This window comes from Diuraphis noxia, unplaced genomic scaffold, assembly GCF_037042655.1.
Source record: "Diuraphis noxia isolate RWA-SAM2 unplaced genomic scaffold, SU_Dnox_SAM2 contig0005, whole genome shotgun sequence".
NCBI lineage: Eukaryota > Metazoa > Arthropoda > Insecta > Hemiptera > Aphididae > Diuraphis > Diuraphis noxia.
Genome location: NW_028301715.1, coordinates 19,833,015 through 19,853,061, shown reverse-complemented (window position 1 = coordinate 19,853,061; position 20,047 = coordinate 19,833,015). Strand labels below are relative to the sequence as shown.

The window sequence follows — 20,047 nt, the reverse complement described above, 5'->3', positions numbered from 1 at the left end:
AATTATGAAGATTAAATAAAAAAGTTTAATAAATAAAGAAATTCACACTCAGCATACCGCGTACGTTGAGCAATGAGCAGCAAAACAATAACGGTAATTCGGTACTATATATTTAAATGTATATTATATTACTATATATTTAAATATATATTATATTACTATATATTTAAATATATATTTATATAATCTGTGGTACAACGGCTGAACAGTGTCAAAAAAGTCAGTGATGATGCGTAGTTAATAAACAATAATTTCTAATAAAGCCTTATTTTCCCTATCTGTGGTGACACTGATTTGAAGTAGGTTTTGATTTTTCGCATTTTTGAGAATTACATGGGACGAATAGGGAGTGCACCATCTGGTTTTATATAATCTGTGGTCTGACAATAAAAATCTCACCAGTTTTTTGAAGTTTTTTTCATTTGAATTTATTAGGTCCGTTACCCCAGTACCACCAAAGTATAAATACAGGTCAAAAAAATTCCATCAATTGTTATTTCATTTGTACACATTTGTAATACTAATTTAAACATTTGTACACCTCCCTAAACTCGGGAAAATCCGTTTTCCCGTGGCGGTACTGGCGTAACGTTACCCCAGTACCGCCATCGGCTTGTATTGCACCTACCGACTCCAAACTTGTACCAACGATTGTTATTTCATTTGTACACATTTGTAATACTCATTTAAACATTTGTACGCCTCCCTAAACTCGGGAAAATCCGTTTTCCCGTGGCGGTACTGGCGTAACGTTACCCCAGTACCGCCATCGGCTTGTATTGCACCTACCGACTCCAAACTTGTACCAACGATTGTTATTTCATTTGTACACATTTGTAATACTCATTTAAACATTTGTACGCCTCCCTAAACTCGGGAAAATCCGTTTTCCCGTGGCGGTACTGGCGTAACGTTACCCCAGTACCGCCATCGGCTTGTATTGCACCTACTGACTCCAAACTTGTACCAACGATTGTTATTTCATTTGTACACATTTGTAATACTCATTAAAACATTTGTACGCCTCCCCAAACTCGGGAAAATCCGTTTTCCCGTGGCGGTGCTGGCGTATTGGAGTAACTGATAATCCAATACCACGCTTATCATACTAGTCGTTTTCTCCACTACAATATGGTACCAAAAACACTAAAAAAATCAATTTTATAAAGATTAAGGGTACGAGAAAAATATTTTTTTATATTATAATGTAAACACAATATGGTTTGTAAATTGTATGTACTATGGTTATTTTATATGTTAGAATAATTATGATAATGATTAATGACTATAATTATTGTTTAATAACAATACATAAACAAATACCCTCAAATCGAGTTTAGTACTGTGTAGTGTGTACTCAATCATAATAATAAATCAATTATTAATAAATTATTTTGAAATATTATGCCGATGGTAACGCGTTGATGTACAGTGATATCTATATATTAATAGTTATTCAATTCCTTTGTACACATTTATATATGAGGAATATATATAATAACATTACACGAGTAATTATTTTGATCGTGTTTTATGAACTTCATTGGGAAAACAGGCTATGGCAATAGCGGCCCTCCGGAATTCCCGGGTGATGTAGGATTATACAGTTTGTATACAAAAATAATAATATATATATATTATATATTAATAGTTATTTAAAGAATCCCTCAATAGTTTATGCTTAATACTAATATTAATTTATAATTGGACTGAGAAAATGTCGTCATTTTACCGTCACGTCTAGTATTGACTGGTTGTAACGTGTATACACTCATATTGTTTGACAAAATCAAAAGAGTTTATAGTGTTTTAATAATATTATATTCATTGTCTTTTAATTTTAAACACAACTAAGGACCAAGGTAAGTAAATATTACATTTGTTTATTAATTTGATATAATTTATTACTTGAAGATTATATAGTCTCGGATAAAAGAAATGTAACAATTGTTCAGAAGCCATCACTCTATAAAATAAATCGAACTTAAAACTTTTTTGTCTTATATGGTACTTTGTGTTCATGAATCGAAGAAACATAGTTTTGGTAAACTATAAAAAACTATAGTTTTTTTTTTTTTGGTAAACTTTTTATATTGTATTAAACAGATTGTAATATTTAATTTTTTTTTATCGTATAAAATCGATAAATTGAAATATAATAAAACTGTTTTTAGTAACTATTTTATCTATACTATTTTATAATTCTCAAGTAAGCAATAAGTTGAACCTGATTTCCATCCGAGGAGTGTGTAGTTTATAAATATCCAAGTATTATGCGTAAGAAAATAATACATTTCCCATGAATATTGTTTTATTTTTAAACATTTATAAAAATCGTTTAATTTATTTTTTAAATTTTTTTTTTAAATATCAATAATTGTTTGTGTAAATGTTTATCTAGTTAACGTAAGAAAAATTAAATTAAAAAGGTATCAATATTTTTTTTAATGTGCTATAATATGAGAGTTATTAAATTGGTACATGTTTAAAATCTAAATATTATATTTCTTATATTTTCTATAATATTTTGGTGTATAAACGTAAAACCCTTGATTATTGATTTAATAAATCCTATGTTCAGTATCAGAAATGTATAAAAATTAAAACTATTTTTATAATTAATTTTAAAATAATTTATACTTTGTATTTTAAATAATTCGTTGACAAAATACAGTATTTTTCAATAAGTACAGAAATTCAATCATAAAAGATGCTTTAGGCGGCTACTGTATATACTTGCCAGCAGAATTTAGAATCGCTTAGCATAGGTACGTCTTTTTGCAATAGTTTTCAAAATTATTGCAAACAATTGTAAATTAATTGTAAATAATTGTAAAACCAATCCCCAAATTTGTAAATTATCAGAAAAATTAGAAATCAAAAAACAAAAATCGGGGGGCCAAGTTCAAGCAGCCCCCGAATTTGGCCGATCGACTTCGGACAAATTGTAAACAATTGTAAATAATTGTAAATGAAATCCGCAAATTTGTAAATCAGCCGAAAACATAGAAACCAAAAAAAAAAACAAGTCGAATTTTTTTATATTAAGTCCACATTTTCCAGGCGATCTTTTTAAGACAAAAAAAAAAGTTATCTATAATATTATAAACATTTATTTAATCAAGATTTTTTTAAGTAACGATTTTTATATACAATTTTTTTTTATGAAGTATACATTTTTTATCAAACAGGTTTTTTTTATTAAGTATAGATTATTTTTTTAAGTATAGATTTTTTATTAAATATAGATTATTTTTTTTAAGTAGATTTTTTTTTTTTTTTTTGCTTAAGGTATTAAGACAAACTATGTATATTAATAATTAATAAAACTATAATATTTTAAAATCATTTATAAAATAGTCATAAAAATGATAAATATAGTTGCCTTTTAGATTCTGAGCGGAGCGAAGAATGTATTGATTTTACTATGTTAGTCACAATTTTTTTTATAAGCGTTTATAGTTCAAATTTTTACGAAATATGTCGAAATTGCAAAAATTTGCAAGTAATTTTGAAGTTGAAAAATCATAAAAAATTTTGTGGTTATAACTAAGGATTATAAATACAACACTAAGTTTTACGTAAGTTTTCCTTCAAGTAGCTATAGAGAAAACTCGAAGCATCATTATAGGAAAAATTTTAAGTGAATTTGAATTTTACATGTTTACGAAATAGCGTAGAAATAATCATGGCTTTAGTATACCAGGTCTATCTATGCGGTAATATAAGGTATTATGAATTATGATAACTACATGCAATGTTTTTGGAAAAATTGATTAACCATGCCTTATGCAAATGCGTCCTAATTGAAAAATAAAATACTTGTTTCAAAATAGTTACGAAGTTAGCCCACCTAAATTATTCTAAAACTTTGAAAATGGTACCAAACAATTTTAATTTGCAAGTATTTGCAAGTCTGTTTTCAGAATTTGCAAGTGAAGCGGCCGCTTACTTTTGAAGTTTTACAGTTATTGTGGTATTTTGAGCTGAACCTCCATTTCCATTTTGGGGCTGACTTCACTTAACTTTTTCTATACAATTAAATTTATTATAAATAAAATACATTCAAACTGAATTTGTAATTACGGTATACTATTATATGTAATACAATGTATAATAATATATTATATGTTTTTTTTTTTTAAATAATTGTAAATAATGAAAAATAGAAGTTTTCTACACGTTTGTGAACTTAGCGTCACTCATGTAACATACTTAAATTAAACCATTCCAACAATTTTGTTGGACATTTGTTTTCATAAAATATACCTACTCTAGAGCCTAGATCAAGATGGGAAGAAAACCAAAGGTGAAAGGTTCAATAATTGATAGCGAGATAATTAAATACAAGGATGAAATTATTTGCCAAAGTAGTCAAAGTAAGTACACTAATTTACCAAAAATGTATATATAAAGTCCAACTTAGAATACCTATACTTAATATTTATGTTAATCCCACATCAAACTAATAGTCACCTTCTAGCAACCTCACATCTAACCTATAGTATAAATTTTATTTAATCCTATTTTATTTTATTATTACTTAATTCAGAAATAGCAGGTATAAATGCAGACGTTTGGAAGAAAATTTCGGATAATCTCAGTGTGGATCTTATTGATAAAGTAACGCCTGGATCAGTGCGTATGCGAGTATGCCGCGATGGCGGAAAACTACTGGAAATCTTAGGTTTGGTACCATCATCCAAATTTACCAAAACTGATGGCCACTATAATACTAGTTCAGAATCAACTTTAAAGTAAAATTACCTTTCTTATTAGGAAAAATGAAGCGCATTTCATAATAATTTTTTATACCGATACAAATTTATAGGCCTAATATACAAGACGACCCTTCAAGTGATGAAAGTGATTGTAGTTCACCGAAGGAAAAAATAACATTTGATATAACGTTCTCAGTAGAAGAATGGGAATTAATCAAACCCAGAGAAAAGGTTTACAATGAAAAAAAAAGAGGCCCAAGAACATATACAATGCTAACCCCGTACGAATGGAGTAACGTTATCCAAGACCACTTTTTTTTACACACTCGGCTGCCTTGTTGCTTATCATTCACTAAACCTTACGTGAGCTTCTATGGAATGACCTTTGTAAATGTGTATGGAAAATGTTCAGACTGTCACTCCATGTTCTACGGAACAATTGATGAAATTCCAGCAATGAATGCAAGGTCAGTACATATTTTAAGTTAGTACTATTGGAATGATGCGATGATTTCTTTATTACTTGTAAATAAATGTGAAACACCAAACAATTATAATCTTTTCATATTGTATTCGAAATTAGGGTTGTAATGAAGTGCAGTTTTCATGGAGATTTCCGTAAGACACATTGCCATAAACGGAGATTAATTGGATCACGAAAAGAAAGAGTTGTCAATGAAATGGTGAATAAAAAAACTGATCCTTCTATATTTGTTCGAGAAGAAGCTGCTGTACTTATGATAGAAGGTAATTTATTATATTTATTATTGTCCTTATTATAATTTTTATATTTGTTAGCGTTTATAAATAGCCATTTTACAGAATCATATTGATAAACTAGTATTTTTAAGATCATGTAGGTACGTCAATGAACATTACCCACTTTATATGATACGAACCAAAATCAAAAGTTAGCAAATATTACCAAATTTATTGCAGACGTTAGAAAATCATCTATGTGGAAGTTGCGAGGTTGCAATTTTATGAACGGAGGATACCTATAGCTGCAAACTAGTTGCTTCTTTATGAAAATGGTTTGAGGTTGATCCGACGAAGTCGGGAGGCTGCGTGAAGTTTTATTTTATTTTCAGTTTTATTATGCCGATGTTGGTTATGAGGTAATAGGTTGCAAATTTTCAACGCTTTTTGCTAAAAGGTTGCTAAATATTGGCTCTAGATTGGAGTTTCTATGTGAAAATTGGAGGGCCAACTTCACCGAGGTCTTATAGGTGACATAGAAAATGTTTGAATAAAAAAAATTCGCCAATTTCAAAAACAGATTTACTAGTATTTACTTATTATTTTCTAACTACCGTTGCTTGTTCTGGAACGTTTGGAAAAAGGGTTAAAGCATACCAGAACTTTCCCTACCTAACAAAAATTGAAATTTCTACAAAAATTATTTGCTAACTTCTGCAATAAATTTGCTAATATTTGCTAACTATTAGTTAACTTTTGGTATTGATTTGGATCGTATCATATAAAGTGGGGGGGTCATGTTTATAGACGTCATGTACGTACATATTACATAATACATAGTTTATTTGTTCAGTATCTAAAGTTGCCATTAACTCATAAAAACTCATAACATCTCAAAGCCCATTAAAATGTGTTGCTTGTATTCCTTGAATTTTAATTATGCTGACCAATATTAATAATATTTCAAAAACCTGAATTAAAATTAGTTGTATTGAAACGATAATATATTTTAGGTGATGCTATCCCTGCCCAAATACCTAACTTAGGAGCATTGCGTGTAGCAAAACACAGAGCATTGGTTAGTAATAGACTTGATTCAGATCCAATAGTTGCCTTAAATAAAATGAAATATCTAAAAGATTTTCTAAACACAATTCATGACATTGGTTATGATAAAACGTTTGTTTATTTTTGGAGTAACTTACAGCTTCAAATTTACAAGGATTATTCTAGAAAAGAAAAGATCATTACGATTTCATTTGATGCCACAGGTGGTTGTGTAAGAAAAATTAAAAGAAATGAAAATATACGTAGTGGTCCAATTTTTCTATATGAAGGTGTAATGAGTATCGATCAACATACCTTTACTGTTATGTCCATGCTCTCCGAACGCCATGACACCTTGTCTATAAGTACATGGCTTAACAGATGGCTACGTTGTGGAGTTAAATCCCCAAAGGTCGTTATATGTGACCAGTCACTTGCTTTAATGTCAGCTTTAACTCAAACCTTCACTCAGTATAAATCCCTCGAGCAGTATCTTCAAGTTTGTTATTCAATTGTTGTATTAAAAATAGAAGAAGAGCTTCCGACCTGCTTCATAAGAAACGATGTCAATCACTTTGTACATCTTATTTCACAATGGAAAGAAGTTAAAGACTCCAAATTTGTTAGAACTAAAGAGTTAATTATAAGGGGGATGGGACTTCTTATTCTTTGCACATGTATTTATGAAGCCGAGAAAATATTAGAAGCGATTTTTACGATAATTTTAAGCAAATTTGATGGCCCAATTTTGTCAGAAGCTTGTAATTCAGTTGCCAATACTCCATGTGCTGAAAAAAAGAAATTCCTTTCAAAACTCATTTCAAATAAAAAACACTATTTGGAATTTGTAGAACAGATAGATACTGAATACCGCCAAACAAATGATGATGGATATGGTGATGATAATTACACAGCTTCTACTTCATTGGATTCCTTTAAGCAATGGGCTCAATCAATAGCAGACAAAGCCAGAGAAAATACTCAAGATATAATTGGTCAGTTTGATAATGCACAGTTTCTTCCAAGCTTAGAGAAGTGTATAGTTAATACCATGAAATTCTTCCCATGTTGGTCTGGAATTATGAGGGATATTTTTGGATATGGAACAGAGACTGCTTCTAGTAGTAGAATAGAAGGAAACTTCAATCAGTTGAAGAATAGACTTTTTAAAAATGAATCTTTACCCTTAAGAATTGACTTGTTCTTGGAAAAATTATTAATGTATTATAAAGGTGACCATTTGTTGATACAAGGGGATAATCAAGATTGGGAAGATGGTATTTCAACTGAAAATGAAACAGTTCATAATCCAGTTATTCTAGATAGGTCAACTATTGTATATGAAAATAATTGTGTTCAACATATTTTACCTACAGAACAAGAGGTAATGATTGATCAGTATTCTATAGATGATCATACATCATTACAATGTGACACTCGAGAAGACAGTATTTCATTTGAAAATGAACCTGATCCTGTTCAAAAAACCAATGATAGCCTAGTATTTGTACATTATGATGATAATATATTTCAAGACATTCAAAGAACTGCAGAAAGAGAAATAAATGATGAGTTTCAAGATGAAATCTTAGTGATCTCTAAAAATATAAATGCATCTGATATTGAAATCGATGAAAGTAGAAATATTGAAAAAATAAACAAAAATAAAAATTATAAGAAGCCAATTGTACAAGACATATTATTGAACGAAAATCAAACATGTAGTGATTATACGAATAAAGAATATCCTACAGAATTATATAAATGCATGTTTTGTAAAAAATCCCTTCCTATTTTCGGATGTTCAGTTGCAATATCAGATGGTAATGAAGATTATGGACAGAAAAGAATATGTAAGGACTGTCATAGAAAAAAGTCGGAAAAGATGGAAAATAATGCAACAGAAGTATGGAAAAAAAAACAGTTATCAAAAAAAAAGAGATCTTCACATTCATATCTTGTTTCACAGACAGGTTTCGAGTATGTCGATTTTAATAAAAAAGGTTCAATCACTCCAATATTTCTATTAAAGAATGGAAATAGTTTTAATAACAGGGCGATTATGGTTCCCGGAGTAGGAAATACGGTATTAAGTAACACTTGTTCGGTAGATTCTATGTTATCAATTTTAGCATCATCAGCTGCCGATAGTTTAAAATTCAAAAATATCATTATCAATAAGTCATCATCTAATACAACTGCAAAGTTAATATTAAAGATGATTTCACAAAATGATTTTAAGGATATTTACTACGAAAGATTATTACTAGTTTTGCAGTTTTTTGGCGATAAAGTAAAATATCTAGTTGGCGGGCTAAAATGTATTGATATGACTGACACAGCAGCATCGACGGCCAGTAAATTAATGGCAGACATGCCATCATTTATCAGAAACAGCAGATGCCAAAATAATTTTTGTTCTGTCAAAAATCTTGAGACAACTTCTACTATGATGTCGTTGAATAAATTTAACGACGAGTTTTCTATCCAAGTAGAATTGAACGAATATCTCAAAGAATCTGAAGAGAAATGTGTGTACTGTGGACATCAAAGGATATCTTCAATTCGCCCTACTACACATATTTTGGTTGAGCTGATTTCACTGCCTGAAGGTAAATATAAAATACTATACGAATGTATGATCTATTTTTTTTGTCATGTCGTGGCGTCGTGCAACATTACATATAATACATTTTTCTTTAGATTTAGAAGCATCAACCAGTGTGGCTGACATTGAGAAATCTTCTGTAACATTGGTGAGACAAAACTTTGCCAAACCAAACCATACAAAACTATCGGAAATAGAGAAAAACTTAACAGCTTCTTCGGAAATGTATTACCTACGAGGAGTGATTCATTTTCATGGTGGTGAACGTCGGGGGCTTCGTTCAGCCACAGGTCACTATACTGCCAGCGCTTTCCGAGGCAACGGGAAATGGGAAACTTATGACGATACCAAACCAAAAATTCAAAAAACTAAACAAGCAAACGATGTAGAATTTGTAATTTATACAATTTGATGCTTACGATTTAACTTTGTTTTTTTCCAACCAATTTTTATGATTATCATACAACAATTTACAAAAAAAGAAAATTGAATAAAATAAGTGTAATGTTATTATATATATTCCTCATATATAAATGTGTACAAAGGAATTGAATAACTATTAATATATAGATATCACTGTACATCAACGCGTTACCATCGGCATAATATTTCAAAATAATTTATTAATAATTGATTTATTATTATGATTGAGTACACACTACACAGTACTAAACTCGATTTGAGGGTATTTGTTTATGTATTGTTATTAAACAATAATTATAGTCATTAATCATTATCATAATTATTCTAACATATAAAATAACCATAGTACATACAATTTACAAACCATATTGTGTTTACATTATAATATAAAAAAATATTTTTCTCGTACCCTTAATCTTTATAAAATTGATTTTTTTAGTGTTTTTGGTACCATATTGTAGTGGAGAAAACGACTAGTATGATAAGCGTGGTATTGGATTATCAGTTACTCCAATACGCCAGCACCGCCACGGGAAAACGGATTTTCCCGAGTTTGGGGAGGCGTACAAATGTTTTAATGAGTATTACAAATGTGTACAAATGAAATAACAATCGTTGGTACAAGTTTGGAGTCAGTAGGTGCAATACAAGCCGATGGCGGTACTGGGGTAACGTTACGCCAGTACCGCCACGGGAAAACGGATTTTCCCGAGTTTAGGGAGGCGTACAAATGTTTAAATGAGTATTACAAATGTGTACAAATGAAATAACAATCGTTGGTACAAGTTTGGAGTCGGTAGGTGCAATACAAGCCGATGGCGGTACTGGGGTAACGTTACGCCAGTACCGCCACGGGAAAACGGATTTTCCCGAGTTTAGGGAGGCGTACAAATGTTTAAATGAGTATTACAAATGTGTACAAATGAAATAACAATCGTTGGTACAAGTTTGGAGTCGGTAGGTGCAATACAAGCCGATGGCGGTACTGGGGTAACGTTACGCCAGTACCGCCACGGGAAAACGGATTTTCCCGAGTTTAGGGAGGTGTACAAATGTTTAAATTAGTATTACAAATGTGTACAAATGAAATAACAATTGATGGAATTTTTTTGACCTGTATTTATACTTTGGTGGTACTGGGGTAACGGACCTGAATTTATTTTAATGTTTCTTTCGAAGCATTTAAATATGACGAGTGGCTGCAGATACCCTAAGTCACACAGTATTTGTGCGAAAGTTAGTGGTAAAGCTATAAATTTCAAATTTCCAAAACATCATTCAAGGTAAGAACACTTATAAATCTGTATTTTAAAATATTTAAAAATTATCCTAGTAATAATAATAAAAAGGTACAGAAGACTATGTTTAGGGCAAACTAAGAGATTTACTAAGTACTACTCGTTTGAAACGTCCATGTGCAAACTTTAATTATGATTAATTTTTAAATATATTTATTCAATTCAGAACATTTTCTTCAATAATTTCATTTTTGAATAGATGTTTAACGTCAGAAAGAGCAAAATAAAAATTATTGTTCAATTGTAGAACATGTTTGTTTTTACTAATTATAATCTGCACGCATACAGTACTCAAATTATTGTGTAATTGTTATCTATAATTAGTACCTACCTATAAATGTATATTATGGTATAATAGTAGATTATTATTATAATGGTCCTATAGTTCATTATTATGTCTGAGTATTTATTTTTTTTAATATATAGTTTTATATTATGCACCTACTCTATGTACTCTTTATGAAGTGTTAGACACTAAAATTAATTAAGTGTGTTCAAATTCACCATATGTATTTTTATAGTTAGATCTATGTTTTGGCTTGGATAAACATGAATGCTTACATTTTGCCCATTTCGGAATTATTCACAAATCAAACATAGCATCATAAATCTGAATAATGAAACTATCCAAATTTTTTTCTCTAAGTCATAATTTTTCAAAAATTTTAAATTCCAAAATATAATCAATAATAGTGTTCTATGTTTATTTGATTTAATATACCTGCCTATAATAAAGTCTATTATACTTATCATACTTATCAATTATTGGATATTGTAGTTGTTTCATTATTAATACATAAAAGTGTATTGCAGTCAAATTTATTCTATGCATTTTTATTAATTTATGATGAAAAAAAACCGAATGACAGCAGTATTGCTACAAAAATTAAAATAATAAGAATATCCTGACAGATTAGCCATTATTCTGTGACCAGAGTTTCAATACCTTATTCCAGCTCACCGGAGTGTTTTAGAGTGGATTGTGTGAACGGAGTACATTTTGATTTTTTTCATAGACCTTATACTACCCGACAAGTGATGTGTTTATGTGTACGTATAATGACATCATTACGGGAGGTGGTAAACATTTCACAATGATGAAGTGTGTGTTGACAACAAAATACGATACTCTTTATATCTTATATGTATATATAATATATATATTACCTTATGACCCCACTCAGTAACCGAAAAGCGCCCTCTAACTTTTGTCACTTTCAATACACTCATCATTTGTCTAGTAGTATAAGGCCTGGTGGTTTGTTTATGTAAAGAGGATCGGCGGTGTTTCGTTTTTAAGGAGTTCGAAATAGGCAATTTTCAAATTGCGTGCATGTGGGACCTTTTAAGTAATCATTAGTGCATGTAAATGCATGGTAAATAACTGATGCTCATTTGCATATGATATAATACCTACTATATGCGATAATATTTCAGAAAACTGATATGAATTCGTTTTAACATCTACTTGAGATAGATCAGTCCACATTTCAATATTTCTAATTTAAGTTCCGAATAATTAACGTTTGAAAATTCCGAAATGCTAAATCTCAAATTATTCAAACTAAATTTATATTCGTTATTGTGGGTGAAATTGAAAAAGTAGACTGACCGATCTCAAATAGAAATAGAAAAATATGTAAAGAAGTTTTAGAAAGTATCATCGAATCATTAGGTTGATCCATTCGAACGACAAAAAATTTGTATATTTCCCTTCAATCTTTATTCCATATGTTCGCAAATCAATATCTTTCAAAAAAATTAACCACAACTATAACATAAGATATTTTGATTTTTTTTTCACAAAATTTCTGGCGAATGTCAATTTTAAAGGTGAATGTTGTCAGGCATTATCTGATTTGGTAGATGCTGACATTTTGTAAAAATAAAAATATATTATATTATATTATAGGTATATTATACCTTTATAGAACTTTTGACTTTATTATCGTGTTGTTGTTACAATGATGGCAAATTAATAATATTTTTGTTAGTGAACGTTTTACGTATGATCTTTCGTGTCGTTCCCCGTACACGATAACAGATTCAATGTACCTGTAATAGACTTAAAATTAGACGATTCCTCAGACGATACTTATACGCATGATTATTTGCCGACGTCGCCCGACGATGACGAGGAAATTAATAAATGAAACCCGCTCAGTTGTAGGTATTTACTTATATTATATAACCACAAAATATAATCTGCTGTGTTTCACGTTAGTTTTTGTAGACATATTAAACTCAATTATACAAGGAGATCCATTAATCTTTAAAGTTAGTATTGCTCCGATTAACCAGCAATCTCAGTTCCGGTATAATGAAGGATCCACTCCACGCCTCTCTCCCACCGAGCACGATAACCCTTTCGCATAATGGAAAGTTCAATATATACATTAAAGTCTTCACTGTAAGACTAATTATTTATAAATCATAATATTATACAATCAATCGATGTGAACTCAACTTAAGGGCATACTATATACCTAATATAATACGAATACCTATAGACGCAATATAAAATGTTTAATACTTACGCACAAAATTAATATCCGTAGCAAATTAATAGAAATTATTATTTAACTATGGACAGTTGGAGGAAAAATCACTCCTAAGTTGTTTTGATATTATATACTATATAGATTATTTGAAGAATATTTAAATTATAGTTACATTTTGTTAAAGAAAACTATTCCAGATTTCATGTGATTATTCGGCGAATAAGTATTATAGTATAATACCTACCTATATAATGAATATATTTATAAGGTTGATGGTTTCCCTCTCCCACTAATTTATGCTAGCACTCATCACCTATATAATAAATACCTAAATAAGGATGTAACAGAAAACACAAACGTACATCAATAAAAGAGTTTTAATCAAATATTACGTTTCCAAAAAAATGTACCTAAACAAAACATGGAGTTGACGTCTTTTTAAAGGATCTTCTGCAGACAGTCTGAGCTTGTCTAATCGAATTCAAATAAACCGCTCCATCTTTGAAAGCTGGTGGTTGGGTCGTAGGTGGTCAGGGCGGTCGTGGATAGGAGTGAATATGATTGTGATGTATGAAAATAATTCATATTAGGAGAAATAAAATATAAATTTTCCTGAATATCAAAAACCCTTGTGAATACTCGATTTTGTTAGGTGTCTCTGGGTGGGGTGGGTGTTAATTTTTGTACTTTGGTCCATCTATAAAAATTAAGTTCGGCGCCACCGATAATATAGCCAAAAACCAAACATAAAACAATTATCTATGTTTGTATAAATGTATAATTTATTTATTTATTTATGTATATACGCTAACCGGCTTTTACAAAAAGAGTTAGATAAATTTAATATATGTATAAATGATACAGTATAATATAGTGTACAATATGTAAGTGTATGTATGTACGTATTGTTGTCAAATAAAAGTAATAGGTACCTACTATATAATTTTGAGAAAATTTGATATTTAGTTTTAAACGCAAAATAACGAATTAGTCATTTTGTTGGAATTTAAAAATTATTATTTGTGAGTATCTGTTTGAATGTATTTTGATGTTTATTATTATATATTGTATACACAATGACATTTTCAAATACTTTGTTTTTTTAAGAAAATTAATTCAACCTACTGCATTACTCGTGTAGTCATGTCGTCTTATATTAAAATAAATAACATTGAATTTAAATAACAACAACAACAATATTATAAAATATACGTACTTACTTAATAATATAAGGTGACACTGTAACAGGCAGACTCAATTCAGAATTGTTTTTCGTATGTATAATTATGTTATATAATTGACTTCAAATTTTCACATCCATTAGCCTTCAAGACAGTTGCTATTAAGCTAAGCTTAGCTACACCAGCTAAGCTGTATCCCCTTGACAACCTTTTTTTGCATACAAGTAATTAAAGGTAAGTTTTTTTTATTATTATTTAAAGTTTTCCTGACAATAATCATCCAAACTTAGAGATACAGAAGTAAGTTTTTGACATTTTATAAATTAAAGGCAAGTACCTAATTAATGATTTAAGGACATTTAATGTTTATTAGAGTCCATTAATACACATATTTATAGTATGTAATAAATGTTATAATATTTTTTATTTTCAATAATAAATGATAAGATAATTGATAAACATGTAATTAAATAGTAAGATCGTCTCTAAAGTTGTAACTTACAAGGTTGCGTCCGAGAAACGAGAATTCCATTTATCAGTATAAAATGTAATTAAATAAATAATAATAAATATGTTATAATATCACTTTAAATAGATAAAACATATAGTAAATAGTAATATAATTACTATACGGTATTTTAAATTGAAAAAAATAAAATAACTAGTATTAGATTCATTATGCCATTAAGGCTCTTAAATTCTTTAAAATTATTAAAGGAATTTAAAATATTTATCATCGATTCAACAAAATACTTAAAAAAAAAAATACATAGTATGGCCCAATAATTATTATAATGACAGTTGGTGATTTGTGTTGAGACAAAAAAAAAAAATGTAAGAATAACTTATTTTATACATTTGAATACAATGAAATAAAATTATATTTTTGCCATGTTGAATAAAACAAAATTAAATAGTTAATACAATATTAAAAGTAGATACCATTAAATCATTTATAGTTAATTATTAATTTTTTTTTAAGTCTTCTATTTGTTTTGCTATATCATTCACTTGTTTCATATATTCTAAATCTAAATTTTGCATGGCAAGTTCAAGTTCTTGTAATTTTATTGCTTTTTGTCTTTTTTCAATCTCATGCTTTTCTATTGCTATACTTTTTTGTGTACGATCTTCAAGCAATTCATTGTGTTGGGATTGTGAAGCTATAATAAAATTTGCATACATATAATAATATGTCAGTTGTCTCTCTCGACAAAAAAATAATACAGATATTGGCATAAATAAATTAACAGTAGTTTAAAATGTTTTACTCTTACCAATACTTGAATCATTTTCTTTTGAACATATTGTTTTAACTGCATTATATTTATTATTGGGCACATTATTATTTAGTTCATGTTCTTTGGCAATGGAATGTTTCAACAATTTGATCTCAAAATCGTTATCAACTCCCGTGGAATCTCTGTAATCTTCATTTATTGTTTGTATCTTTCCGTTTTCTATTGAGTAATAAATATTCTTATTCCTATTTTTCTAATTGATAGACATAAATAAAGATTTATTATTTATTGGACATATTTTATCTGTAAATAGTATATTTAAGATATTTTTTAATGTATGAACCTTATAACCTATTTTACTATAAATTAATACACATAGGAACATTTTTTAGATTCTGAACGAAGTGATGAATGTATTGATTTTACAATGATGTATAGCGTGTGTTTTTTTTTTGTGTGTGTCTGTGTACAGCATAACTAGTCGAAATAATGCTTCAATTTCAAACTTTGGAGGTGGTTTCTGATGTAAAAGGGAATATCCTTGGTGCATTATAGAGGTCAAAAGTAAAAATTTTCCAACAGTTTTCAAAAAAATCGAGAAAAACAAAAAAAAAATGACAGAAAAACGGGAATTTTTACGCAAAACCAGTTTTCTCAACCAAATCGATTTATTAATATGGTTGTAATTCAAAAATTAATCATTATAAACACTTGAAATATTCATCAAATAATTATTTTAATGTTATCTATACACAGTTTAATTTTCAAAATATTGTGCCTTTTTTTAAAGTATTTATAGACAACTGAAATTTTCAATTTTTCTGAAAATTTTTTTTTGAAGTGTCGATTAAATTTTTTTGGCCCTATCAAAATACTTGAAAATTTAATTAAAAGTTTCTCATAAATTGTTCTTATAGTGATTAAAAAATTACAAGATACATAGGCACAATTTTTTTTTTATTAGCATTTGAAGTTCAAATATTGACAAAAATTCGTCAAAACCATGAATATTTGCAAATTATTTTGTAGTTCAAAATTCATAAAATAGTTTTTATTAAATTAATTAAATTAATTTAAATTTTTATGAAATCAGGTATATTTATATCTATGATAATATACGGTATTATGAATTATGATAACTATTACATGCAATGTTTTTGGAAAAATTGATTAACCATGCCTTATGCAAAATGCGTCCTAATTGAAAAATAAAATATTTGTTTCAAAATAGAATATATGACAATATTTAAATATAATATATCCTAGACTGACAAATCATCTCCGTTCAGAATCGTTTTTCGTATACAATGATACCTATCATTGCATTCAAATTTAACCTACCCTAGTCAGAGATCCACCCCTCTCCCTAATGTACAGCAGAGCGACATCCACTTACCCTCTTTTTTTATTCTTCTAGACTGAAAATTGAAAAACACTATTGTGTTTATGGGTACAAAATTTCATTAACAATTTTTTAAAAGATGCAGCTTAGATAGAATAAAAAGAAATCGATTTTTGATCCTATAGTTTACGGCATCTAGACAGAAGATTAAATTTTATTATAGACAGAAACGGGTACAATTTATTTTTAGGGTGAGTACAACAAAATATGAATACGAATCGTGTTCAAAGGAATTAAATTAATTGGGGTAGATAATGATAACTTACGGGGGCCTAGATAACTCAACTATATAATAGCCATAATTATTATTATTACCCAATTAAAACAAAAATACAAATATATATCTTTTGCTATTAAATTATAATAATAATGTACTTTTATATACTAATGTACCTGTTTTTTTTTTTTATTATAAGTCATAATTATCATTGGCTGTAACGTTCTTTTTTATTCAAAATTATGTATTGATTGTTTAAATCAAATGAAATGCAAAAAAAGTCATGATTAAAAAATAAAAATTAAGATAATTTACCTACAATATGTTTAAATTATCAACTAGAGCTATAACATAAAAAGCTTTTTAAATTTTGATGACTGTAACCTTCCAAAAATATTCTCTAACAGGCACATTATAATACCTATACTAATTAATAACTCTATACTTTAAATTTTACAAAACAAAATGCAGTTAGATATTTTAAAAAAATATATTATTCTATAATATAATAAGTACCCATAACATTATATTAATGAAAAATAAAATTACTTCAAATATTGCATGGAACCGTTCAGCTACTGAATCAAACGCTATAGCTCTAATTTCTCCTGTAGAATCATATAAATCAACATAGAAATATTTACATTTCCTCGTCTTACCCATTTTTATGACTGACAGGTATTTAACTTTTGCCACTATTTTCCAGCTTTTAGAAAAAAAAATTGAAAAATTTTATTATTTTACATACATAGGTATAAGTAATATAAATCATAAGCCACGACTAGATGAACCAAATTTTTAATAAACGATGTAATTGGAGTTGGGTGGTAGTTAAACTTACTTAGCCGGACTATTAAAATTCAAACTAGTTATTGATAATATATTATCCTGAGACATGATAATATGTTGGTATGTAATTACTAGTTAAAGTTAACAATTAAATGAAAGGAATCGTTAAAATAGCAATAATCGATTTTTAAAATTTGATAAAAATTATTTTAAAATTAAATTAATACTTATTCATAACAAAAAGTTGTTGTGAAAAAAATTAATATTCAAAACTACATTAAGCGAGATGCGAGACTAACCAAACCGACAATGATAAGTATATTACAAATACATTTATTTATGATAAAAAAAATATCGGGCTTACAGATATTGTGAGCGCTGAGTAAGCGCTACTGGTGTCAACATCGACAAATCATCGGACTAGATAATAGCATGCAGGATGTTGCACTGGAACCCAACAGCAAAAAAAATCGAAAGATGATGCCATTTTTAAAAGCAACAGACCTCTACAATTTAATTTAAAAATATATAAACTATCTGTATATACAATGTAACCTCTTTTTTGTCACGCCTACACCGAAAGTTTGGTTTTCGTCCACGGTTGAAGCGTTCGAAAGCGTCCTTTTTCTGTCCAGCGGGCGGTAAAGTGGAAATCCCCAAAGTGCCGGGCGGAAAAGGGGAAATCCCCAAAAGTGCCGGACGGAAAAGAGGAAATCCCCAAAAGTGCTGGGCGGAAAAGAAGAAATCCCCAAAAGTGCAGGCCGCCGGGCGCGTATCCCCTGCACAACCAGAAACTAAAATGTATACCTACCACGGTTCTTACAAAACATAAACTTTTGGTTACATTTTAAATGTATAGTATAACCTCCTTGCATGACGCATAAACATTTAAACATATTTAATTTGCACTGTTTTTAGATAAGTGCGTCGAACGATGCGTTAGTAATAATATAGTATATTATATATTATATTATATATTATTATATTATATTATTATATATTATATTATATTATATTATATTATATTAGTATATTATATTATTTATTTATGATCTTATCAGTTACAATAATAAAATAAACAAAGTGAAAATTGTAATTTTGAAATCAAATAAAATGTCTTCCATGAAATTGTTTTTGTAGAATAGTCTATAATTGTTGCATAGATGCCTGCATAACCTTTTGCTTGAACGGAGGGGCGTGACAAACAATAGTATGTGTGGCTCACTTCCCGCCCTTGCCACACAATATACTATTGTTTTTTTTAAATTTTTTACTCTATAAAATATATATATTAAGACTGTAAATACCCACTTACTAAAATTGTAACTAATGGCCATAGCTGCCGATTTTTTTTTTTTAATCAATAACAAAAGAAAATATAATAATGGTAGGTATCTATGTATATTTTATGGTAAATTAAGGCAGCCCTAATAATAATAAGTATGCATATTTAGATATAATACAGATTAAGTTATGAGTGGGTAGTTTGATGTACCAATATTCAGGGTTGGACAGTATCAAAGATACGTATCAATGATACAATTATATCTTGTATCATGATACATAATTTTAAAGTATCAAGTATCATGTATCATGATACATTTTATACTAGTATCTTTTTTGACAAATATACTGGAGTTGTGCAAACACGTAGTGGTAGATGGAACACGCAAATGGCACTCAGTGCGCCCTTAGTGCAATAGTGCAACTAGGCGGCAAACGCCATTATATAGGTACGTTATTTTATGCAATATATTTCTTAGGATATATTCGTAATGTACCTATATTTGTACCTTATCGTAAAGCATTATTCGAAATTGAGAAATGCTGACCTTCGAAAGTGTGACGTAGGTAGCTAAATTGCCTATCCAACACGCCGTGTCACTTTAACACTATAATTCATATTTATAATTTATAAGT

General features: G+C 28.9%; 2 protein-coding genes across 2 annotated transcripts; one reads left to right on the top strand and one right to left on the bottom strand.

The window, feature by feature from the left end:
• Positions 1-8,668: 8,668 nt before the first annotated feature.
• LOC149055018 (uncharacterized) lies at positions 8,669-9,585 on the top strand. The gene is made up of 2 exons (XM_089229881.1): positions 8,669-9,079; positions 9,171-9,585. Exons 1-2 carry the CDS (start codon positions 8,686-8,688, stop codon positions 9,485-9,487), a joined length of 711 nt encoding a protein of 236 aa, XP_089086007.1. The 5' UTR covers positions 8,669-8,685; the 3' UTR covers positions 9,488-9,585.
• A 5,284-nt stretch (positions 9,586-14,869) lies between these two features.
• On the bottom strand, positions 14,870-18,422 carry LOC107171286 (uncharacterized). Its single transcript, XM_089229709.1, has 4 exons — positions 18,180-18,422; positions 17,888-18,044; positions 15,756-15,972; positions 14,870-15,641 (listed from the first exon to the last, which is right to left on the bottom strand). Exons 1-4 carry the CDS (start codon positions 18,233-18,235, stop codon positions 15,445-15,447), a joined length of 627 nt encoding a protein of 208 aa, XP_089085835.1. The 5' UTR covers positions 18,236-18,422; the 3' UTR covers positions 14,870-15,444.
• Positions 18,423-20,047: the final 1,625 nt, after the last annotated feature.

What these genes read in the sequence shown, in the direction of transcription:
- LOC149055018 (XM_089229881.1), top strand. Translation starts at nt 8,686, where the DNA reads ATGATTTCACAAAATGATTTTAAGGATATTTACTACGAAAGATTATTA. An exon ending in GCTGATTTCACTGCCTGAAG is followed by an intron (nt 9,080 to 9,170) that starts GTAAATATAAAA and finishes ATTTTTCTTTAG; the next exon opens with ATTTAGAAGCATCAACCAGT.
- LOC107171286 (XM_089229709.1), bottom strand. Translation starts at nt 18,235, where the DNA reads ATGTCTCAGGATAATATATTATCAATAACTAGTTTGAATTTTAATAGT. An exon ending in AATTTTAATAGTCCGGCTAA is followed by an intron (nt 18,045 to 18,179) that starts GTAAGTTTAACT and finishes TTTTTCTAAAAG; the next exon opens with CTGGAAAATAGTGGCAAAAG. An exon ending in GGTTCCATGCAATATTTGAA is followed by an intron (nt 15,973 to 17,887) that starts GTAATTTTATTT and finishes TCTATCAATTAG; the next exon opens with AAAAATAGGAATAAGAATAT.